At 37.0% G+C, this 25,761-nt stretch overlaps 1 protein-coding gene across 5 annotated transcripts in view; it reads left to right on the top strand.

The window, feature by feature from the left end:
• The window catches only part of QKI (QKI, KH domain containing, RNA binding), a 167,222-nt gene that overhangs the window by 46,783 nt on the left and 94,678 nt on the right, over positions 1-25,761 (top strand). For all 5 annotated transcript variants that reach the window (XM_011934970.1, XM_011934969.1, XM_011934973.1 and 2 more), the window contains exon 3: positions 15,193-15,309. In XM_011934970.1, the coding sequence (XP_011790360.1) occupies positions 15,193-15,309 (117 nt within the window). The remainder of the gene's footprint in view (positions 1-15,192; positions 15,310-25,761) is intronic.

Raw genomic sequence — 25,761 nt, 5'->3', positions numbered from 1 at the left:
TGAATATAAACCAGCAAAATCTTAGCATCATTTCTTCACCCTAGAAATGTTAGTGTGTGTTCCATGCTAGGTAACAGGGCACAGGAATGTGAAAAGACATGATTGCTCTCATGGTACTGATATAGCCACAATCCAGGTATGGAATAATGAGAGCTTGAACTCAGGCAGTGGCAGTTGAAATGAAGAGCACAGATTAAATAGGGAGAATCTTAAAATTTCTTTATCTTTCACATATGAAGGCTAAGAATGAGGGAAGGGCCTTGCTGGTATTGCCATTCATTGAGAATAAAGATATATGTGATAATTGTTAAAAGTGGTGACAATCAGCAAAAGATACGAAAATATCGAGAAACCGAGATGTGATGATCTGAAATGATATAGTAATGATATGTTTGGTATGTATGTAGTTGGGGAAGAAATTATAAAAACACAACTGGACTAATTCTGAAAGTAAACTTGGATTTGAATAGAGTTTCTATAAACTGAGTACTAAACATTTTGAAAGATTAACAATAATGAGAAAACCATGAATTTTTGTTGTTATCAGGGTATATGTTAAGGTCTTTAGAAGAGAGGCTGTATTTATTAAGTGTCTGAACTCTAGAAGAATCAATCTAGGTGTTCTAGGATTTGGGCTACTGATGTTACCTCTCATGTATTAGATGTAGGTGGTAGTGGTAAGCACCGTACAGTGTTGTTTTGAGGATTAAGTGACTTAATGCATGTAAAATACCCAGGCCAGAAGTTGGCTCATACTTCAACACTCAAAACATAACTGCAGCATACTCAACGCCTAAGAAATGTTGAATGACGTAGTCCTTGCACTCGTGATACTTCCATTTGACACCAGCAGCAAAGGGGAAAAATTAATAACCAGTTAAAACCAAAATTTGAAATCTGTGGTATGCGAATTTGGATATCCTAAATTACAGTGTATCATTCTTTGAGTACTGATATAACTGGATAATAAGCTGAAACCATTCAAAACAAATTCAAATGAAGAAGCTAGATTGTCACTCCAGATGCTAAGTAACAATTAGAAAAAAGATTATTTAACCAATTAATAACATTACAAAGGCAATACAAGCCAACAAGTGTTTTATGACAAGAGCAAAAGACAGTATTTGTGAGAGTATGAGGTCCAATGCACAAGGCCTTTTAAAAGATACCAAACTACTTTTCAAGCTTTATTTGCTGCTACCCATGTTTTCCAGCCACCTAAGCAATTCACTCTTCTGTAAAAATGGCAGGTACTTTTAATTTTTCTTCTCTGTGACACCTCTTTCTTATTTCTTCCTTCCCACCAAACATGCCCAGCTCTCCCTCATCCCACAATATTGAGCTCTAGTGCTCCTTTTGCTATGTGTGTGTGTGCTTTGACTCCTACAGGCAGTTGGTTCCCCTTAGAACACTTTGTACCCACCTCTTAAGCTCTTATCACATGGTATGCAGTGATCTGCATGACTCATGCAGGTCGTTCCTGAAGTCAGAAACTCGCTCTTAGTGTTTTATTTTTTTTAAATCTATGATATCTCACAGAATACATAGTCCATAGAAGAAACTGCGTAGTGAAATTACATAGTTTTCATTCTCACAGTAAAAATTTCCTGGGTTTTTTTTTTTTTTAATGGGTGGGAAACTACCTGGAAATAGTGGGTACCAGAGGCTTAAACAGAAGGATTGAAATAATAAAGATCAGAGCAGAAATAAATGAAATAGAGGCCAGGAATACAACTGAAAAGGTCAACAAAACTGAGAGTTGGTTTTTGAAAAGGTAAACAAAATTGACAAACCTTTAGCTGGACTAACCAAGAGAAAAAAAAGTCAAAATAAATGAAGGAGGAGACATTACAACTGATACCATAGAAATAATAAGATCATAAAAGACTACTGTGCATAAATACATGCCAACAAATTGAGTAAACTAGAAGAAATGGATAAATTCCTAAAACATACAACCTATCAGGACCACATGATGAAGGAACAAAAAATCTGAACAGCTCCATAATGAGTAAGGAGATTGAATCATTAAGTGAAAACCTCCCAACAAATAAAAGCCCAAGAGCTGATGGCTTCACTGTCAAATTCCCCCGAACATTTAAAGACGAATTACCACCAATGCTTCTCAAACTTCCAAAAAACTGAGCAGGAGAGAACACTTGCCAGGTTCATTTTATGAGGCCGGCATTACCCTTAACCAAAGCCAAATAAGGACATTATAAGAAAATAAAGTTATAGGCCAGTATCCTTGATGAACAGATGCAAAAATCCTCAACAAAATACTAGCAAACTGCATTGAATAGCACATTAAAAGGAGCATACACCATGATCAAGTGAGATTTCCCCCCTGAATGTAAAAATGGTTCAACATATGCAAATCATTAACTGAGCCTACACCAAATTAACAGAATGAAAGATAAAACCCATAAGATCATCTTAAAAGATGCAGAAAAGGCATTTGACAAAATGTAGCATCCTTTCACGATAAACCAAATAAGGTGTAGAAGCACTATGCCTCAACATAATAAAGGCTATGTGTCACAAGCCCACAGCTAACATCATACTTAATGGTGAAAAGCTGGAAAGCTTTTCCTCTAAGATCGGGAAGCAGACATGGATGCCCACCCTTGCCTCTTCCATTAAATATAGTAAGTTGCTAGCCAGAGCAGTTAGGCCAAGGGAAAAAAAATAGAGGCAGCCAGGAGTGGTGGCTCATGCCTCTGATTCCCAGCACTTTGGGAGGCTGAGGTGGGCAGATCATTGAGGTCAAGAGTTGGATACCAGCCTGGCCGACATGAAACCCTGTCTCTACTAAAAAATACAAAAATTAGCTGGGCATGGTGATGCATGCCTGTAATCCCAGCTTACTCAGGAGGCTGAGGCAGGAGAATCACTTGAGTCCAAGAGGTGGAGGTTGCAGTGAGCTGAGATTGTACCATTGCACTCCAGCCAGGGCAACAGAGCAAGACTGTCTCAAAAAAAAAAAAAGTAAAAGACACCTAAATCATAAAGGAAGGAGTAAAATTGTCTCTGTTTGCAATGGCATAATCTTGTATATAGAAAAACCCAAGACATCATCAGAAAATCTGTTCAATTAGTTAAGTTCTGGGATATAAAAATCAACATGCAAAAATCAGTGTTCTGTCTATACAGTAACAACAAACTATTCAAAAAAGAGATTAAGAGGTCAGGTATGGTGGTTCATGCCTGTAATCCCAGAACTTTGGGAGGCCGAAGCGGGCGGATCACCTGAGGTCAGGAGTTCGAGACCAGCCTGGCCAACATGGCGAAACCCCGTCTCTACAAAAAATACAAAAAAGTCAGCTGGGTATGGTGGCCCAGGCCTGTAATACCAGCTACTTGGAAGGCTGAGGCAGGAGAATCGCTTGAGCCTGGGAGACGGTGGGTGCAGTGAGCCGAGATCGTGTCACTGCACTCCAGCCTGGGTGACAAGAGCGAAACTGCATCTCAAAACAAACCTTGTATCTGCAAACCTTGTATCTGATAAGGGTTTAATATCCAAAAGATATCAGAATATTGACTCAGCCCAAAACAGCAAAACAAAAAAGAAAATCACATAACCCAATTTAAAAATAGACAAATAACTTGAATAGACATTTTTTCAAAAGAAAATATACAGATGTCCAAAAGGCTTATGAAAAGGTGCTTAACATGACACACGCGTGCGTGTGCATGTGCATGTCTGAGCACAGTAGCTGTGTGGGTGATGGATGTGTTAATCAGCTTGATTGTGGTAACCATTTCACAATGTATACCCATAGTAAATCATCACAAGTTAAACCTTGTTCATTATATCTCAGTAAAGCTGGAGGGAGGGATTCAGTCACTGAATTGTAAGTTGTATGCAGCACTGGAACTCATATGTTTAGAAATTTCTCATATAATAAGCCTGACTGGCTGTTCTCAGGATAAATCCCAAAGGACAGAGTCAGTAATAAAAACAAAACACTTGTTATTTCCACTTTCTATTTCAGCATGGAAGTATGCAGTTTTAAATTTTTGTTTTGTTTTTACATAGCCTTGTAAGAAACCTTTTCTTACACAGCACTTGTACATAACATGTGCCATGTGTGCCATGAACAAAAATGTTTATAAAGGCCCAGTATGTGAAAGGTTTTGCCAAATGTTTCCTGTAGTGTTAATTACATTTTATAAATTAGCTATTTCTCCAGGAGATATATTTGGCCACTTATTAATTTATGAGAATTAATATGAAGGTAGCAAGGCATAAGATGCTCACTTTCCCTCAAAACACAAGACATTTTGATATATAGCCCCCAACTTACAGGGGTCTGCCTTAGGATTGTTTACAATGGTTCGAAAGTGATATGTTTTCAGTATGCTTCTCAATTTATGGTGGGGCCATCTCCAGATAAAACCATTGGAATTGAAAATATCATAAATTTAAAACTGCACTTTCAACTCAATGGTGGGTTTATTGGGACTTAACTCCATTGTAAGTCAAGGAGCATCTGTATTCATTCTGTATTTTTAATTAAAAACAGTTGTGCTGTTAATATATAGCCACACCTCTTCTCTCATCTCACATACTTGTATTAGATAGGTCCACTAGTGTTGACTAGATTGGGTGTGGTCCTTTTTTTGTCTTCTGCTAAGTGAAAGACTTTGACAAATATACATATACGCTTCTGTGAATGCATTTGTTTCATACCCAGTGTGTTGCTTGTATGATATAATGGAAGATGTGTAAGGCATCTAACTAAAATCACCCTAGAAATTAGAACTAGACACAATATTTAAAAACAGATTATCAATCTCTTGTGCAAAAAGCAATCCAAAAAAGTGCATTTTTAAAATGAAATCTTGGTCTTTCCCATCGCCCCCACATTTTAGGCAGAGATTACACTTTATGAGTTCTTAGAAGTGTTTTACTTGAGGTGCTTTTGGAAATCCATTTTTTATTATCTATTTTGATAATGTGTCGTAGGAGTTTATGAAATTTTAAAAAGGTTAATGGAAGGGTTTTCTGTAATGCTTTACATTTTGTCATTGGGAAAAATCTATCATTTCCATTTAAAATGAAGTGTGAGCAGCAATGAATAACATTAGACATAATTGTTGGTAAACCTATTCTTTGTAAATTAACATGCCACTTGGCAGAAATATAATTGGTGAGCCACAGAGAAGGTCTGTATTTAAACAGTAGGGTTAATGAACATCTTTTTTCCCCCTTTTTCTTTCCCTTGTTTTGGCCTTGAAAGTTGCACTTAGCTCAGGCTGTTTGAAATGATTTTCTTTGAAAGTGTTGTGACATTGTTTTAATTGAATGAAGCTGCAGAACTGGCGTGATAAATCAACGCAGAATGAATTTTAATGCAAGGCAAACGATATTAACTTGGAAATTGGTTGCAGTAGACAAAGCAGCTGCTATGATTAGTTGTTTTTTTTTTTTCATTCTCTACTTACAACATTTTGAGAAGGATGACCTTGACAATTTCAGCTGTACTAGAGTCCTGATGGCGTGCAACTTAACATCCTTGAGCTGTTTCTTGGGGCAGTAGTGATTGTTTCATTTTTAAGGTTAGTAAAATTTTGTGTCACAGATTTAATGCTGTGATTGTAACTGTTTTACAAACATTTTTAATTTAGTAAATAATTGTGAGGATTAAGTAGCTATGGTAGAAGCCCTTTTCTATGTGATCTTGATGTGGTTCCAGCCAAGGAGGTTTAAGACATGAAAACGGTGAGGTACGCCAAACAGGGCTCTGTATGTGGTCACAGAGTGTAGGACAACTGGCTTCACAAAGGGTACAGGTCGAAACCAGTTACATATTAGTTATGTATACTAAAGTATCTCTGTTCATAATGCATTTTTCCAGACATTTTTGGGCCATATGTGAAGTATATGATGTGTATCTAGTATGTGACAATTTGGAACAAGATCTGTATAGAGTACTACTATTATTGAAGAGTGGCTGGCAAGGTTACTTATTTAAAGAAATAGCCAGGGTAACAAATACAGTACAGGCATTTTCACAGACTTCTTGAGAGCAGAGTTTCTTTATTCTCAATCTTTCACGTTTACTTCACTCCTTGCCACATAATAAGCTTTAAGTAAATGTTTTGTTGAATTGAATTTGAAAATGAAAGGCTGTTCTCTGTTTTACTGAAAAACAAAGTGGGTGAGTGATAGGATGTAAAGATTGTTATCTCTGTCCAGGTTGTTTGGAGGAGCGGGGAAGTGAAATTTGATGGAATCTGTGACTTACATAAACTGGTGTTAAGTGATGATGTTGTAGAAAAGTAGGAAGAGCTTATTGGAGGTGAACATAAGACCAGGCATGTTGATAGATTTTTCTGTTATGTTTTTTTTTCCTTTTCTTCAGATCCTCATTTCAACACATTGTTACACCATACTACCTTATGTCAGTTCTAGACCTCTTTAGATTAAAAAGCAACTGCTCAAAAAGTGCCAGTAGACTTGTGTTTGTTAAGGACTGACAAGGTAATGCAGACCAGCTGAGCAATTCTAGTAAAAATAGGATAGAATAGGGAAAAACAAAAAACAAAAAACTGAACACATCAGAGACCCAGCAAGATTGTGAAGAATTACTAGTTCAGGGTCTTCAGGAGGTGAGATGATCAAGGATATAAGCCTGTTTTAGGGGATCTCTTTTTCAGCTGAGCATGTTTGCAGAATCTGGAGAGGGCAGATGAAAGGCTGAGCTTTGGGGGACAGCGTTTGGAGTCTATAATTTGTCTATGTGAATTTCTGTTGCCATGCCCAGCCTAGTCTTTGCTTGGGGGTAGGGACACTGATGGATATGTACTTTAGGAGTAAGAATGAACCAGGAGGTTGCAGGTACTCACAGAGACAATATCTCAGCTCAAAATTGTCTATCTCAGTAAGTGAAATTGCATTGATCCTGGGTTGCTTGTAATAGGTGCCTGGCAGAAGCTGATACGTATCTTCCCTGGAGGAAGATATTATTGTCTTTGGCCTTATATTATTTTTATAAGCTATTTAGTAAGTGTATTGTCTGACACACACTAGAAAATAACTAAGCACACAAGGAGACAAGATGACATTAACAAAAATCTGAAGAAACAATCTGAAAAACAATAGAAACAAATCCACGGAGACTCTAGATTTTAGAATTTCAGACCCAGACTTTGTAAGATCTGTAAGTTTTCAGTGTGGAAGGAGACAGAAGAAAAGGAAGAGAAATGGAAGCTATAAGAGAAAAACTAAGCCAGAAAATTATTTACCTACTATTAACAGGTAGGTTTAACAGAAGATTGGAAGCATTTGAAGAGAGAATTAGTAAACTGGAAGATAGCTCAGAAGAAAATTTTCAGCATGGAGATGCAGAGGGATGGAAAAAAGTAGAAGGGAGTGTGAAAAGTAAAAGGAATATAGTGAGAAAATTTAATATATGTAGTTGTGGTATTAGAAGAAGAGGAGACATGGAATGGGACAGAAGCAGAGTTTGAGGGAAGTGTGTTTCAGAACTATAAAACCAAAGAAAGAAAGAAAGAAAGTCACAGATTTGTGAAACTGTGGTTTTCTTTCTATTTATCATACTTACTGATAAACATGATAAAGGAAACCACACCTTGGCATATCATAATAAAACTACTGAAAAGTAATGATGAGGAAATCTTAAAGCAGCTAGAAGAGAGAAAAGATCACCTTCAAAGGAGCAATGGGAAGACTTGGTTCACTTCTGTTAATAACAGTGGAATGAATCCAGGAGACGGTGTATAAACCTTTAAGATGCCCTTCAAAAATAAGACATTTTCAAATAAGGAAAAATAGAGGGAGTTCATTACTAGAAGACGTTCACTAAAGGAAATGCCAAAGGTTGTTTTTCAGGCAGAAGAATGATGACTTTGAAAAGTTGAAGATGCATAAAGAAATAAAGAGCAACAAAAAGTAAAATATGTTGATAAACCTAAATGCATATTTGTACAAAGTGAAAATAATGGCCTGTTGAGTTTAAAATATATAGAATTTGAAAAACAAAGGCATATAAACTGGATTGAGAATAAATATTACACTTTCTGAGGTCCTTGTATTTATATGGGAAAAGGGTAAAAGTACAGGTGCACATTAATGTTTGGTAAGTCAAGGAAGCATGTTGTAAATACTAGGGTGAACAAGCATATAACTTCCAAACTAATAGAAGAAAAGAACCAAGAAAATACATTCCTATGCAACCTTCCCTCTGCCCACATCCAGGAAAAAGAGGCAAGAAAGAAAAAGAAAAGAAGTAGAGTACATAGAAAACACTTAGTAAAAAGATTTAGTAAACCATGTAGTATAAGTGGGTTGTTCTGTTAAGGTTCAGTGAATAAGCAACTCATTTAGATGATTTTTACAGGAGTCCTGTTTAAAATAAGGATAACAAAAGTTTGAAAGTAATAGATAGGATCAAGAAAAGACACATAAGAAAAATTAACAAAAAATTCTGTATTAGTATCAGTGTAAGCTTAATGGCAAAAGGCATCTCTAGAGATAAAGAAGGCCACTTCATAATGACAGGAAGATACACACTTAACCCTTAAACAACATAGGGGTGAGGGGAACTGACTCCCTTTGCAGTAAAAAATTCCACGTATAACTTTTAACTACCTCCAGACTTAACTACTGATAGTCTGCTGTCGACTGGAAGCCTTACTGATAACATAAACAGTTGATCAACACATTTTGTACGTTACATATATTAACACTGTATTCTTACAGTAAAACAAGCCATAGAGAAGAAAATGTTTTTAAGAAATCATAAGGAAGAAAAAATATATTTGTTATTCATTAAGCAGAAGTAGATCACCATGAAGGTCTTCATCCTGGTGGTCTTTACATTGAGTAGGCTGAGGAAGAGGAGGAAGATTCAGGTTTGGTCTTACTGTCGCAAGGGTGGCAGAGGCAGAAGAAGTGGTGGAGGTGGGAGGGGTGTCATACATGATGTAATATTTATGGAAAAAAAATCTGTGTAAGTAGACCCACATAGTTCAGACCTCTTGTTTAAGGGTTGGTTGTAATAGCCTTTACACATATACAGCAAAATTAGAAGTAAAAGGCGAAACAGATAAAATTTAATCACACCAGACTTCGCATTCTTTTTAAGCACCTATGGAATATTTACAAAAATTGACCATGTACTATGCTGAAAAGCAAGTTTGAACAAATATTAAGGATGGCTATTACATGTAATATGTTTGCTGATTACACTGTAGAAAGCTAGAAGTCAAAAAATATAACCAGGAAATTATTATATGTTGAAATGAGAATAATATATTTAAATATGTAGTAGATGCCAGATTACCTTGACTTTGAATGAAAATGAAACTGCTCCCTATCTGAATTTGTGGGATACAACTAAAACCAGCTTAGAGGTATATGTAAAGCTTTAGATGTTTATGTTAGAAAAGAAGGAATACAATAAGCAAAATATTCATTTGAAAAATTTGGAGAAAGAACAGCAGATTAAACGAAGGAAGTAGAAGGAAGGAAGTAATTAATGAAGAGTAGAAATCAATTAAAGATAAACACAGAATGAAATTATTCAGTATTTCAGCTAGCTATCTCTTTATTATAATAAATTACTCCAGAAACTTAAACCACTTGTTGAGCTCCTGAGTCCTTCTTTCAGTCAGCTGTAAGGTCAGCCAGGTGGTTCTCTTCTGAGAGTTGCCTGGTGCAGATATTGATGATGACTGGGTCACTGTCTTTCATTCCCCAACAAATTTTAGTCCAGGCTTGTTTACATGGGGGAAGGGGGCTCTTAAGAGAGTAGAACCACTTAAGACTGACACTGAGGCATATCATTCTTACCATTACATTGTATTGGCTAAAGCAAGTCACAATGCTAGCCTAGCCTAGATTCAGGAGGTGGGAGGAGGTGCAGATTCCCTTTGCAGATGGCATGGATACAATGAGGGGCAGAGAATTGTGGCCATTTTTGAAATCAGTCTACCTCAGTCAACAAAAGCAGGTTCTTTTAAAACACTTTTGAAGACTAATCAAGAAAAAAGGAAGATAGAGGTAACCAGTCAAGAATAAAAAAATGGGGCATCATTTCCGATCTTAATAGGTATTAAAAATAATTAAATTAGATATCTACTTTAAATCAACAAATTTGGAAATTTAGACAAAATGGACACAACTTAAAAATTGACATACGAAGGAGTAGAAAATCTGAATCCATAATTTAAAACCTTCTATAGAGAAATCTCTAGGCTCAAGTAGCTTCACCAGTGAATTTTATTCATTATTTAACGAAGAAATAATAGCCGTATACAAGCTTATCTGGAGAGTAGAAAAAGAAGGAATACATTCCAACATGTTTTGTGACCAGAATAACTTTGATACCAAAACCTGAGACACGAGAAAGAGAAATTACAGGCCAGTTCTATTTATGAATGGACATTTCTTTAAAAAAAAAAAAAAAATCACCAAAATGACAGGAAACAATTTGCTTGAGTTTGCTTTACATTGGTTTAACATTTGACAATTAGTTGAAATCCACTGCAATAACAGAATTAAGGAGAAATATTGTTGTTTTAATAGATAGTGAAAAATGATAAATTTAGATATCCACTTGTAGTTGAAAACTCTTAGCAAACTAAGAAGTAGAAGGGAATTTTAATGTGATAAAGTGTATCTTCAAAAAGTTTAAGATTACTTTAAACTTTATGGTGAACTGTTGAAACCTTTAGTCTTGAAATTTAGAACAGATCGAGGATGATACACTTTTATTTGGCTTTGAACTCAAGGTATGCTGACCAGTACTGTAAGGATAGCAAGAAAAAGAAATAAAAATATATGATAGGAAAGGAAAAGAAATAGATAACTGTCATTATTTGTGATGTAATTGTTTAGCATCCAAAAGAATCTACAAAAAATTCATGAGAGTCAGTAATGAAGAAATGCTGGTTATAAGGTTGATAGAAAACAAAAACCAATTATATGTTCATATACCAGAAACAGAAAATGAAAACTTAAAATTATGACATACAATAGCAGAAAAAGCCCTGTGAATTTCTAGGAATGAATCTAACAACAACAAAAGTAAAAACAAGTAAAGGCACAAAAAAACTCTACATTTTGGAGACTGGACATGGTGTCTCCAGCCTGTAATCCTACCTCTTTGGAAGGCTTAGGCACTGGGGTGGGATTGGGGTGAGGATGGCTTGAGTCCAGGGGTTTGAGATCAGCCTGGGCAACATAGCGAGACCCGAAGTCTACAAAAAAGTTAAAAAATAAAAAAATAAAAAAAGCCAGGCATGGTGAGGCTGAGGTGGGAGGATTGCTTGAGGCCAAGAATTCAAGGCTACAATGAGCTATGATTGTGCCACTTGCACTTCAGCCTAAACAAAAATAAACTTGACGTTACTGAGAGAGATGAGAGATAACCTAACCAAATGGAGAAATTGTACAATGTTCATGGTTTTGAAGAGTCTATAATATAATATGATCTCAGTGAAAATTCTTGCAAGTATTATTTTAGAAATTGACCAACTTGTTCTAAAATATGTGAAAATGTAAAGGGCCAGGAATAGCTAAGACACTCTTGAGGAACAGCAAGAGGGAAGAACTTGGTGTACCATAAAATTTACCATAATTAATACAGTGTGATATTAAAGCAAAGATAAATAAGTGGAATAAACTAGAGAGCTCCAAAACAGACCTAAGTACTGTCAGCTCTTTGTATCCTCAGGTTAACCAACCTAGGATCAAAATATTTAGGGGAAATATTTCAACTGGTTGCATTTGTACTGAAATGTACAATTTTTTTTTGTCATTATTTCCTAAGCAATGCAGCAAAACAGTGATTTACATAGTATTTACATTGTATTAGATATTTTGAGTGATGTGAAGATGATATAAATTGTATTGGAGGTTGTGCATAGGTTATATGCAAATATGACACCATTTTATATAAGGGAGTTGAGCATCTGTGGATTTTGGTATTTGTGTGGGGACCTGTAACCAATCCCCCCCACCCTGGATACCAAGGGACGATTGTGTAGATCAATATTTATGACAGCAATGACACCGTGGAGCAATTGGAAACGGCTAGTCTTTTCAATAACATTTGTATTCAGTAACATTCAGATATTTAATAACATTTGGATATTCATGTGAGAGAAAAAAAAGAAAATTATCTCATGCACAGCCATCAATTCCTGGTACACTGTAGATGTAAATTCGAAAGACTTAACAATAAAGCTTCTAGAAGATAACACCAGAGGGTATCTTGGTGACCTTAGGGTGGGGAGAAACTTCTTTTAAACAGGACACAAAACACTAACCATGAAGATAAGGTTGAAAATTTGAACTACATTAAAATTAAAAACTTTCAGTCATCATAAGACACCATTAAAGAGGGAGCAGACAAGCCACAGATGGGAAAAATACCTGCCACCTGTGTAGCCCCAAAGTAGAAATCAGTAAAGAAAAGATAACACAATAGAAAAATACAGGAAACTTCAAATGTCCTTCAGAAAAATGCTTATCCAAATGACCAACAAATATGAAAAAATGCTTAGCTTCATTAGTAGTCAGAGGAATGCTAATTGAAACATTTAATACATACACTAGAATGGTTAACGTATAAAAACACTGATGATAAATATTGGAAAGGAAGTGGATCAAAAGAAATTTTTATACTATATGGAGGGATAAAATTATGTACAACCATTTTAGAAAATAATTTAACACTACATACGAAAATTTTTTTTTTTTTTTTTAAATCATCTTTGTCCTGTAGTCTTTTTTTTCTCCAGGATCAGTCTCTTGTCCTGCTTCTTTATCTTGTCCTGTCTCTCTTATGATAGAGCCCTTCACGAACCTTTGGTGAACGTTGTTTAAGTGTGAAACAATGAAAATATGAATTAGGAGCTTGTGTTCAAGAACAGAGCTGTCCACTGCCAACCTTAATTTGGGGTGACCACCTAAAGTGCTAGTCTTTGAGATGGAAGCCATATAATGGAACACAGAATTCTTTTCATGGGTTATTTCAATTTTTCTAGAGAAAAAACTAAAGTCAGAAGCCTGGCTTTTGGTGTTCTATGGGCGCAGTGATGGTCGCTTGTTCTATGTATTAGTTCCACCTTTTCATTCTTGTTTTCTGCAAAACTCAAGTCTCTGAGCATCAAGTCTCTCTGGAGTTCTATAGGGCAAAATTTGCTATTGATCACACCTCCTTCTAGAAATGACATTCCAAGCTTAATTAAGAGTAAAAGCGTGAGGTTTTAAGAAAAGGATTTGCGTTAGACTTGGTAGGCTCTTGTCAACTATATGGCACACTTTTTAATGGACCTTGTGTATGTATTGTGTTGCTATACACACACATATCTGTACATGCCATCACTGTAGCTCTATCAGATAGTATTGTCCCCATTCTGTAATTGAGGCTTATTTGATGTGATTTTCAGATCCCCCCCCCCTTTTTCTTTTTTGGAGACAGTCCCGCTTTGTCACCTAGGCTGGAGTGCAGTGGCATGATTTCAGCTCGCAGCAACCTCCGCCTCCTGGGTTCAAGCGATTCTCATGCCTCGGCCACCCAAGTAGCTGGAATTACAGGCATGCACCACCAAACCCGGCTAATTTTTGTATTTTTAGTGGAGATGGGGTTTCACCATGTTGGTCAGGCTGGTCTTGAACGCCTGACCTAAAGTGATCCACCCGCCTCGGCCTCCCAAAGTGTTGGGATTACAGGCGTGAGCCGCTGCGCCAGGTCAGTTTTCAGATTCCTAATTACTATTTTCGTATTTGAGCTTGGATACCAGCTAGAATCTGTGTGCTTTCAGAGTTTAAGCGCATTACTGTAGTATATACTACTTGAGTTTATTTAAATTGAAGATGTGGGGAGGTTAAGTTGATGAGTTTCTAAATTGGAAGTCCTTTGTTAAAATGGATCATAGTGGGGGTTTAGGTTGGGTAAAGAGGTAAAATTATTATATACTGAAGCACTGGGCAAAGATAAGGGACTTTCTTTGAATATAAAGAGCTATTAGCAGATTTCAGAATCTAGGATCTTGAAGAGCTAAATTAACTGCTTATAGATCAGTCTGTGAGTCTCAACATAGGGTGAAAGAAGATGTATGAAAATCCCCTCGGAGACTTTCTTCAAATGATATAAGCATACTACCTACCACCTTTCATTTGAGAATCGTGTTTCTAAGGTATGGCAATGCAAAATAAGAGCCAGTGGAGTACAGAAGATACCAGAAGTACCCAGCTTCTAAAGCCCTGATGGCAGTGGGTTTTCTAGCATGTTACTTTTATGTAATGATATACTAACAGTTGGATAAATGCCAGAAAAAATAGGAGACCATATACATAAGAATCAGTCCTATTTGATTGAATAAATAAATGAAAACCACCGGTGGAATTTTGTGGAGCTGATAGCAAACTCTTATATTTTGGTCTTTTATGCAGATGACATGCAAATGAGGAAAATTTACTTTTCACGATTTAGCTCATTTTTCCTATTGGCCTTAAAGAAATAACTTGTATATATGAATACTAGGAATTTCTGTTGAGGGATGGTAATTTTTTATTTTTTTATTGTACAATTTTTTATTTATACAATTATTGATATCACTGTCCTATTTAGTGCTATTCAGAGTTTAGGTTTCTTATCAGTTAAAGGTAGAAAGGAATATGTACTCTTAAGACACATTTAGCATAGCCAACCCATAATTTTCGGTAACGTATTTCTGAACAGTTGCTTTGGAGAAAGTATAATTTTTCTTAGGTAAATCAAAGAGGACTTTCCCCCAAGGATTTTGGTAGAAAGGGCAGTCCCTAACAATTTCTTCAACACTGTCATTACAAAGAGAAGTTGGACATTTTGTGGAAGGGACTTGCATTCTTGGCTGGCATCTAATATTTTGTCAAACTCTTTAATACTGTCTGTTTTAGGTTATATGTTGATGGACAGTTGTACCTGTTCTAGCTGTATACTGTTCCCAGTTCATAGTTTGTGTTAATACTTGTGAAAATGTAATGCTAAACGATGAGCTATTGTAATTAAATCTGAGACTTAGCAAGAAATTCATAAGAGCTGTAGATTTTATTTCAACTTAGTATTAAAAAGACATTTAACTTGAGTAAGTAAATGTAGATATACTTTATATTTTAAGAGCTGTAAGTTCCAGCAAGTGAATAATATATTGTGACCCTTTTTGTTTTTTCAGTTTAATTTTGTTGGGAGAATCCTTGGACCTAGAGGACTTACAGCCAAACAACTTGAAGCAGAAACCGGATGTAAAATCATGGTCCGAGGCAAAGGCTCAATGAGGGATAAAAAAAAGGTAAGTCCTTGAAAATGGCCTGAGTCTTTATGTGAGTAACTTACTATACTTTTACATCTCAATAATAAAATTTCCAGATTTTTTTGTGCTTAAAACACTATATTCCAGGCCGGACACGGTGGCTCATGCCTGTCCCAGCACTTTGGGAGGCCAGGGCAGGCGGATCGTCTGAGGTCAGGAGTTTGAGACCAGCCTAGCCAACATGGTGAAACCCTGTCTTTACTAAAAAAATACAAAAATTAGTTGGGTGTAGTGGCAGGTGCCTATAATCTCAGCTACTCAGGAGGCTGAGGCAGGAGAATCGCTTGAACCCAGGAGGCAGAGGTTGCAGATCGTGCCACTGCACTCCAGCCTGGGCGATAGGAGTAAAACTCCGTCTCAAAAACGAACAAACAAACCCACTATGTTCCATGTCAGGAACTTTTAAAACTTTTTAAAGGTGTTGTCATTATTTTCCCTTGTTTTTCTTTTTTGTTTGTTATTTTTGAGACGGAGTCTCGCTCTGTCGCCCAGGCTGGAGTGCAGTGGTGCAGTCTAGGCTCACTGCAGCCTCCACCTTCTGGGTTCAAGTGATTCTCCTGCCTCAGCCTCCTGAGTAGCTGGGATTACAGGTGCCCGCCACCATGCCCAGCTAATTTTTATATTTTTAGTAGAGATGGAGTTTCACCATGTTGGTCAGTCTGGTCTCGAACTCATGACGTCATGATCCACCCGCCTCAGCCTCCCAAAGGCCTGGGATTATAGGCATGAGCCACCACGCCTCGCAGTTTCCCCTTGTTCATTATCATTTTTTTACTTAGCAAATTAAAATATCAGTTCATCATGTTACCTTCCTTTGTTATTTACTTTTGGGAAGCTGCCATTTTGGAAATTAGTCAGACTGTAATGTGTGTAAAAGTATATAACTAAAAGTTTGAAAAATCTGAAATACTTCTTTTGATGAGATTTAAGTAAGAATGGTCAGATAACTTTGTATGTATGTCACATCACTGGGAGAGTTAGAAGACAGAACTCGATTGAAAGGAAGGCGGTCACTAGCCATGTGAGATACATTGTGGGTTTCATCCACATTTTGTGTTGATTTTACATTTTAAAGTATTTTGTTTCTATTTCTGTGGGTTTTTTTCTCCTGCCATTTCTTCTTTTGCTGGTTTAACTAGTAAAGACCCAACTATCTAAATATTATTAGGAAGATGTTATTAACCTAGTTTGTTTTATCCAGCAATACTGTGAGGTAGGATAGTTTTGAATTTATATTCTTGTAAAAATTGGCGGATTTAAAAAAGTAAGTTTTGATGGCCAAAGATTAAAAGTGTTTTAGGAAGGTTTGGTCTGTCTGTCTTTCTGTCTGTCTGTCTCTCTTTTTCTTCCTTCCTTTCTTCCTTTATTTCCATTAACTTGAAAGGGCTATCTAGGAAGAGTACGTGGTTAGCTGTGTTCGACCATGTCCACTGAATCGCTTTGTGGAACTTACGGAATGAACACCAGACCCACAGGGTATCTGATAAACTTGTTTTCTGAGCCTTCCGCCTCATGTCTTTTTAAGCCCTCACATAAGCTGACTGGGTCTCATTCATTTTTGCTCCTCATCAGTGATTTAGTAGCCAAGAAATTTGGGCAAAAAGTTCTCATAATATTGATTATTTAAAAATCTTATAATGTATTCTTTGTCAGCTGTGTTGAAAGATACTTTCATGGGAGTCTGTGAGTTCTTGAGCATTTTTAGATGTATTAAATTTTTTTATTAGAATCTTAAAAAAATGTGTGTGTATTTCGAATCAGTTGAGTGATAATCTTTTCAAATGAATGTTGCTATAAAGTTTTGGTTCTCATGTTTCAACTTAGGATTATGCGGGCGTTAAGTAATACTAGTTTAATTGCCTATGGACAGTGAATGAAGTCTTGACAGCTGACAGATATATAAATCTGTACAAAAAGGTTACTATATCTTCATCAGTTAAGCTATTCTGTCAGCCAGTTAACGAAACCCCTTTTCCCCCCTTCTGAGTTTCTGTGAATTCTGTGGTAATGGCCCTCCACTCACCTTGCTCATTCTTTCAAGCCCTCACAGACAGTGAGCATTAGAGCTTGTAATTGTGTGATTATACTGTTGCATTCTTATAAGTGTTTATAATAAAAGTAAAGTCAGAATGGAATGCTTGGCCATTTGGTAAAGAACATGAAAAGAGATGGAAACAAAAAGAAGTATTGATGTAAGTAATAAAGATAGCTCATTGAGATGTATTTCAGGAGTTCAAGAGAAAAAGCCGTTTGCTTTAAACTTTTCTACAGTTTTCCATATATATAGATGTGTGTGTGTATATATATATGTATGTGTATATATAACGTGTGTATAGATATATGTATATCTATACACACTTAGAAAGCTAAAAAATCTTAATTTACTGATTGCCTGTTTTACTTTTAACAAAAAATGTTATGATGGGAATGTTGCGTGCTGGTCTGAATCCTTCCCTACACTGGTAAACTCAGTGAGAACCTAGCATGGCTGTTTTATGGAGTATTAATTTCCTTGGTGTTTGGTGAGTACCTGGCACAGAGTGCAGGCCTTGAAAAAATATCTGTGGAAGGAGTGACTAGTTCAGGTAATAAATGAAAGGCTTAGGTGCACCTTCCCTCATGTTCCCCGAAAAGGTTTGGTAAATAAAGAGAATTGTAAACGCTGTGTACTTCTAATGCTTGGGGAAGATAGTACTATATTACTCTAAGCTGCTGGTTTTAAGCAAATAAGTTAATATGCCACTTTAATTTTCATTTTCTTGGATTGTTATTTCAGCATTATCGATGGGCTCAACAGCATTGATTTAGTGCATAAATACCCAGTGGAATGGTACTGGTTAAGATCACAGAACCAGGGCTTGAAAACTATTACGAACTTCTTGTCTGTTTTGGCTAAGTTTTATTATTCCTATTTTGTAAATGAAGAGACCAAAGCTTCGGGGAAGTTGAGTAATTTGCCAAAGGTCACACGCCAAAATGTGGCAGTGAAATTTGAAACTAGGCTGGGTGCAGTGGCTCACACCTGTAATCTCAGCACTTTGGGAGGCTGAGGCAGGAGGATCCCAGGAGTTGAAGACCAACCTGGAAACATAGTGAGACCCTCATCTCTACAATAAAACTTAAAAAGAAATCAGCCAGGTTTGGTGGTGTGCACCTGTAGTCACAGCTGCTAGGTAGGCTGAGGTGGGGGGATGCTTGAGCCTAGGAGTTGAATCAACAGTGAGCTGTGATTATGTGCCAGTGCACTCCAGCTTGGGCTACAGAACGAGACTCTGTCTTGGGAGAAAAAAAAACAAAGAAACTGAAGTCTGAGTTCTATGCTGTTGTACATTATTTTCTAATTATAAACCATTTCTAAGAGTGATAACTTCAGACATATTAGAACAACTTGAATATTGAGTATTATAAACTTTGACTACCATTTCATACACACCACTCAGTATACTTCTGACACCAGATGCTGTGAGGGTTTCTCCCCACAAACCAAACAAATCTCCAGGAAACACCATCTGGATGTCCTCTAATTCAATTCAAAACTGGGAATGATGTCACATACCACAGGTTGAGGGCTTAGTCCCGTAAGACTGTCTCCACTTCAGATGCCAGTTGCAAGCCCCAGTGATGACTTGTGCTTTTGACTGACCAGCTGTAAATGTGTTTTTTTGCAAGTCCCTCCTCAGGTTCAATTAATTTGCTAGAGTAGTTCACCGAACTCAGGGAAACACTTTACTTACTTATTATAAAGGATATTACAAAGGATACTGATGAAGAGCAGATGGAAAAGATGAATAGGGCAAGACATGTGGAAAGGGGCTCAGAGCTTCCTTCCCTTCTCCAGTGTGCCAACCCTCCAGGTTCCTCCATGTGTTCAGCTATTTGGAATCTCTCCAAACCCTGTCCTTCTGTTTTTTTTTTATGAAGGTTTCATTATGTAGGCATGACTGATGTTCATCATTGGCCATTGGTGATCGACTCAACATTCAGCCTTTCTCCATTCCTTAGAGGTTGGAAAATGAGGCTGAAAGTCTCAGCCCTCTATTTTACTTGTTTGGGGTTTCTCTGGCAATCAGCCTTGATCTTGAGACTATCCAGGACCCCCACCCATTTGTTACCTCATTATACAAAAAGACACAAACAGGTTCCAGACCACCACAATAAGGGAATATTGCAATAAAGCTAGTCACACATTTTTTTAGTTTCCTAGTGCATATACAAGTTATGTTTATACCTTACTATAGTCTATTAAGTGTGTAACAGCATTATGTCTAAAAAATATACATATACCTTAGTTTAAAAATACTTTGTTGCCAAAAAATGCTAATGATCGTCTGAGCCTTCAGGGAGTGTTAATCTTTTGCTGGTGGAAGGCCTTGCCTGGATGTTGATGGCTGCTGACTGATCAGGGTGGTGGTTCCCAATGGTTGGGGTGAGTGTGATGATTGCTTAAAATAAGAACAACGAAGTTTGCCTCATGGATTTACTCGTCCTTTCCCAAAAGATGTCTCTGTAGCATGCAGTGCTCTTTGATAGCATTTTACCCACAGAACTTTTGCTGTTGCTTTATAAACTAAGTTTATGTAATATTCTAAATTTTTTTATTGTCTTCGACAGTGTTCACAGTATCTTCACCATAAATACATTTCATCTCAAGAAATCACTTCCTCTGCTCATCGTAAGAAGCAACTCCTGATCAAGTTTGATCATGCCATTGCAGCAATTCAGTCACATCTTCAGGCTCCACTTCCAATTCTAGTTCTCTTGCTCTTTCCACCACATCTGCAGTTTCTTCCCCCATCATACACCTGAACCCCTCAGAGTCTTCTTTGAGGGTTGGAGTCAACTTTTTCCAGACTCCTGCTAAATGTTGATATTTTGACCTCTCTCCATGAATCATGAATGTTCTCAGTGGCATTGAGAATGGTAATCCAGAAGGTTTTCAGTATACTTTGCCCAGATTTATCAGAGGAATCACTATCTGTGGCAGCTGTAGGCCTATGAAAGACAGTTTTTAAATAATAAGGCTTGAAATTCTAAATTACCCCTGATCCATGGGCTACAGAATGAATGCTGTGTTAGCAGGCATGAAACAACATCCATCTCTTTGTACGTCTCTACTGGAGATTTTGGGTTACCAGGTGCATTGACAATGAGCAGTGATATTTGGAAAGGAATCTCTTTTTCTGAGCAATATGTCTCAACAGTAGGCTTAAAATATTCAGTAAACCTTTCTCTGCTGACATCCAGGCTTTGTTGTTCCGATTATGGAGCACAGGCAGGGTACATTAGCTTTTTTTATTCCCCCCCCAAAGACAGAGTCTCGCTGTACCGCCCAGACTGGTGTGCAGTGGTGCGATCTCAGGTCACTGCAACCTCAGCCTTCTGAATTCAAGTGATTGTGCCTCAGCCTGCTGAGTAGGTGGGGTTACAAGCATGCATTACCACACCCAGCTAATTTTTTTGTATTTTTAGTAGAGATGAGGTTTCACCGTGTTGGCCAGGCTAGTCTCGAACTCCTGGCCTCAAGTGATCTGCCCACCTTGGCCTTCCAAAATGCTGGGATTACAGGTGTGAGCCACTGCACTTGTCCCGTTTAGCATAATTTTTAAGTGCCATAATATTTTTTAAATGGTAAATCAGCATTGGCTTCAACATAAAGTCACCAGTTGCATTAGTCCCTGACAAGAGAATCAGGCTGTCTTTGGAAGATTTGAAGCCAGGCATTGACTTCTCGCTAGCTATGAAAGTTTTAGATGTCATCTTCTTCCAGTAGTAGTCCAGACATACACACTACTTATCACTTAAGTTCACTGTCTTATATGGGCATGGTTGGTGTACCCCAGAACAATTACAGTAGTAATTTCAGAGATTACTATCTACGGGTCACCATGCCAGACATAATAATAATAGTAATTTAAAAGTTTGAAATATTGTGAGAATTACCAAAATGCTGCTTGGAGACACGAATTGAGCACATGCTGTTGGAAAAATGGTGCCACAAGATTTGTTTGATGCAGAGTTGCCATAAGCCCTCAATTTGTAAAACTGCAGTGTATGTGAAGTACAATAAAAGGAGGTATGCCTGTATTACTTGGGAGATTCAAGGGTTTTAGGAGATTTGTGCCAGGAAACAAAGACCAAATACATTTATTTTATCAAAAATCACAATATCATACTATCATTCCTTTGATGTTTCAGGAATTCTTCCTAGAGGTTTTAATCCTATGTTCTTAATGGAAACCTATATACTTGAGCAGATTACAAATGCTAGAGGAGTAATTTTAGATGAGACTGGGTGCATTCAGGGTGGTATGGCAGACTAGAGGAGTAATTTTAGGAAAAGAAAGTAATTATGGTGTTTTACTTGAGGTTGCAGAGGCCGTATCCAAGGCTATGAAAGAAATGTATTCATGCTGGGAGGCGTGGTCCGCGTTTAGAAACAGGTGGGAGTCAGCTGGTTCTAATGTAGCAAATGAAAATATGTAAGCCATTAAAACAGAACAGTGTTTTGCACATAATTAGGTACTTGGCAAATTGTTGTGGAGTGACAAGTAGTACATTGAAGTTCACCCTTCGGGAATACATATGCATTGTCATTGTAGGGGATGCCATTTATGGATTTGTCTTATCAGTCTGCAATTTGTCAGCTCTTCTGAGATCTCCCTTCTCATAAACAAGAGGAGACTAACTAGCAGTGCTTGTGGGTTCCTCCTTCTCACCACCTTTTCCTCTCCTCCCTTCTCTCCCAATGTGTTGATCGGTGAAATGTATGCAGTTTATCAAAAGCCACGTCAGTTAGATGTTGCATCATCTGGAAATGTGCAAAGACTGAGCAATTCCAGTTCAAATTCTTTGCTCAAAATGAAGGGATGTGCACTCTTCTTCTAGCCATTCTAGGGCTGCTGATGCAGTGGCTAGAGCAGGGGTGTCCAATCTTCTGGCTTCTCTGGACCATATTGGAAGATGACAGATTGTCATGGGCCACACATAAAATACACTAACAATAGCTGATGGCTGAAAAAAACAAACAAAAAACAAAACAAATCATAATGTTTTAAGAAAATTTACGAATTTGTGTGGGGCCACATTCAAAGCCTTCCTGGGCCGCATGTGGCCCATGAACTGGGGGTTGGACAAGCTTGGGCTGGATGGTATCAGCCACTTTTACTATCTGTGCCGCATCATGTTCAGACCATGGGACAACCTTGGAAAAGAGTCACACTCTTCTAACAGAAATGGAGCCTTAAAGAAGTGAAGTAAGCCACCCGGTTCCTCATTTCTACCTAAAGAGTACACAAAATAGAAACTTCTGTCTCTCACTGGATATTCAAATTCAGTTGTGTAAATCATTCTTATCAGAATGTGGGCTTTGAAATCAATTGGTAATAGTTTTTAACTTAATACCTGTTTCCCAAATACTTTGGCCATAGTCTCTCTTTTTTTAAAGATGTCTCTGTAACTTCTTGAAGAACTACAATGTTTTGTGGAACATGACTTACGAAATGTTATTAGAGTCATATTGTATAGTTGCAGACATAGGTGGAATTTTTGAATTTTGTTTTACAGAACTTATTTAGGTAGAGCATTTAATAACTTTTTTTACATGATACTTTTCATATACATTACAAATTGTTAAGTATCTCTTAATAGCAAAGATTTCTTAGCCCTATTTGTTGTGCTTAAAATATATTTTAATTGGTCAATATGTTATATTTTTAGAAAAGTGAGAAAGTAGGCCAGGCACGGTTGCTCATACCTGTAATCTCAGCACTTTGGGAGGCCGAGGCAGACAGATCACCTGAGGTCGGGAGTTCGAGACCAACCTGACCAACATGTAGAAATCCCGTCTCTACTAAAAATACAAAATTAGCCAGGCATGCTGGCGCACGCCTGTAATCCCACCTACTCTGGAGGCCGAGGCAGGAGAATCGCTTGAACCCAGGGGGCAGAGGTTGGGGTGAGCCGAGATTACGCCATTGCATTCCAGCCTAGGCAAGGAGAGCGAAACTCCATCTCAAAAAAAAAAAAAAAGAAAGAAAAGTGAGAAAGTCCCAGAGGGTCTCAAGAAAAATAAAGGCTCCTGACATTCCATTAGTTTAGACACTACACTTGTTTGTAGTTTGGTATGTCTTGTAGATTGTTCTTCATGCAGTTATACATATGTACACATGTGGTATATTAAGTGGATCATATTATATTTGCTGCTTTATAATCAGCATTTTTTCCTGCAACTCTATATCCTGTCCTGTGTCAGTTCACCAAATAGTAGAGCTTTATGCCTAAAACTTTGTGCTAGGTAATAGGAACATGCACTTAAAGGACATTTCAGGGCAGCCTTCATAGTGATATGCAAAAATAAATTTCCTTGAATTTTTGGGTGGGGAAACTTACAAGTTTTTTTAATGAAATATGTTACTGCTGTGTCAACACTTTGCAAGAGATAAATTAATTCAGTCTTGTGATTGATACACCGGAGTGGCTTTGGCAGTTGGTAGCGTAACATCAAGCACAACAAGTAGAGAAGTAGAGCTCCACACAGCCTGGTGTATCGATCTTGTTGAATGCTTAGCTCTCTGACAAGCTCTAGAGTGGGTATGGTTTTTTGTTTTTGTTTTTGTTTTTTAACTTTTCATTATGCACAATTTTAAGCAATGGAAAGACAAGTAGAGTAGTGAACTCTCATTTACCCATCACCCAGGGTCAGCATTGCCTCTCTCTTTTGAAGAGGGAACTCTCTCATTCCCCATTGCCTTTCTCCACCTTTTGCCTCACAGATTATTTTGGAAGCAAATTCAGACGTATAATTTCAACTGTAAATGTTTTATTAGCTATCTCTGAAATAGAAGAACTCTAATGATAATGTGTTTGTGTTTTAATCTCTAGAAAATTCTTTATCATCAAATATGTAGTCAGTGTTAATAGCTTCCCTGGTGTCTCATAAATATGCTTTTAAAATGATTTGTTTTAATGAGCATACAAATGAGGGTCATCTACATTGTAATTGATAGATCTCTTAAGCCACCTTCCAAACAGCCATTTCTCCCTCTTGGCCTCACTGGGTGATTTGTCTTGAATTCCCGTGGATTTTGCTGGTGGCATTTTCATGGTGGTGTTTAACATTTATCTCTGTTCCCTATATTTCTTGTAAATTGGTAGTGACAAAGGTTTATTTAATTAGATTCAGCTCTCTCACCTTCTCTTCCTCATTTCTGTTCTTTTTTGAAGGAATATTTCATAGCTAGTGTTGTGATAGTAGTACATAAAGTCTCATTTCCTCTCTGTGATTTTAGCAATCATTGTTGATTGTTTTCTAGGTCTTTTTTTTTTTTCAGTGGGAGTTGCAGAATAGCCATATTCTATTTCTTCATTCATATTAGCTAGATACAGTTTTTATCAGAAAAGAAGAATAAATGTTTAATTATTTGCTAGTTTTTAAATAGTGAATTGGTTCCCAGGAATCCTACAGACCGAAAGAATAATTGTTTTTCTTCCCCCACTTTGGGTATCACTACGAATGCATTTTAACAGTTGTATATGTTTCAGTTCATTGAAGTTATTATTTTTCACTGGCGCTCAAGTTGTTTGGCCATTGGAGGGACTTCTTTGCATTGACTTCTAAATCTTTTCAATATAAACCTAATAGATGGGAATAGTAACTGTGCTTTCTAGTGTAGTATGATACGATACTCTGCACTCTTCTTGTAAGAATTCTTCCTCAGAGTTGGCATCAGCCAATTTTTTAGGGAAGCTTTGTTAACAAACACTGACTGAAAACAAAACAAAACAAAAACAGAAATAGTGCAGAGATTATAATCTGGGCTCTAGTGATGCTCATTATTGTAGGCTTTTCAGAGCTGTGAAATACACATGAATATTTTTACAAATTCATTCTCATTAAATTTAGGACTATAGTGTTTTTATTTAATCTTCTATCTGTATCTTCTTACTGAAAATTCTGGTTCCTAATGACACAAAATAATGGTTCATTTGCTTTATTTCAAAAAAGGAATACAAAACAGTCTCAGTATAAACACTACTACCAATTATATAGTTGGTGACAACAGTTTTACACTGAGCTCTTACTATTTTGAGGGTATATCCACTAGATACAAGTTACCATCTTTTAAAGTACTTGGAATAATTTTTATATGTAACAGTTATGCTAGTATACAGATCCATGGTTAGGTTCATTTGTTGCACTTGGTTTTCTAGTTGTGGAAATTGCATAAAATATTTTCCTGTTTTCTACTTTAAAATATTTACATGGCTCCAAAGCAAAATATACAAAGCGGAGAATTTTTATAAAGTATGACTTTTATCTCTGGCCCATTTGTTTACCTAGTCCTCCCTTTCTGTTTGAGTAGATTTTTTATTTTTAGTTTTTGGTTTATCCTTCCATTTCTTTCTTCCTTCCTTCCTCCCTCCCCTCCCCTC

Source organism: Colobus angolensis, unplaced genomic scaffold (genome assembly GCF_000951035.1).
Source record: "Colobus angolensis palliatus isolate OR3802 unplaced genomic scaffold, Cang.pa_1.0 Scaffold14, whole genome shotgun sequence".
NCBI lineage: Eukaryota > Metazoa > Chordata > Mammalia > Primates > Cercopithecidae > Colobus > Colobus angolensis.
The sequence above is the reverse complement of the archived record's forward strand: the minus strand, read 5'-3'. Positions and strand labels throughout refer to the sequence as shown.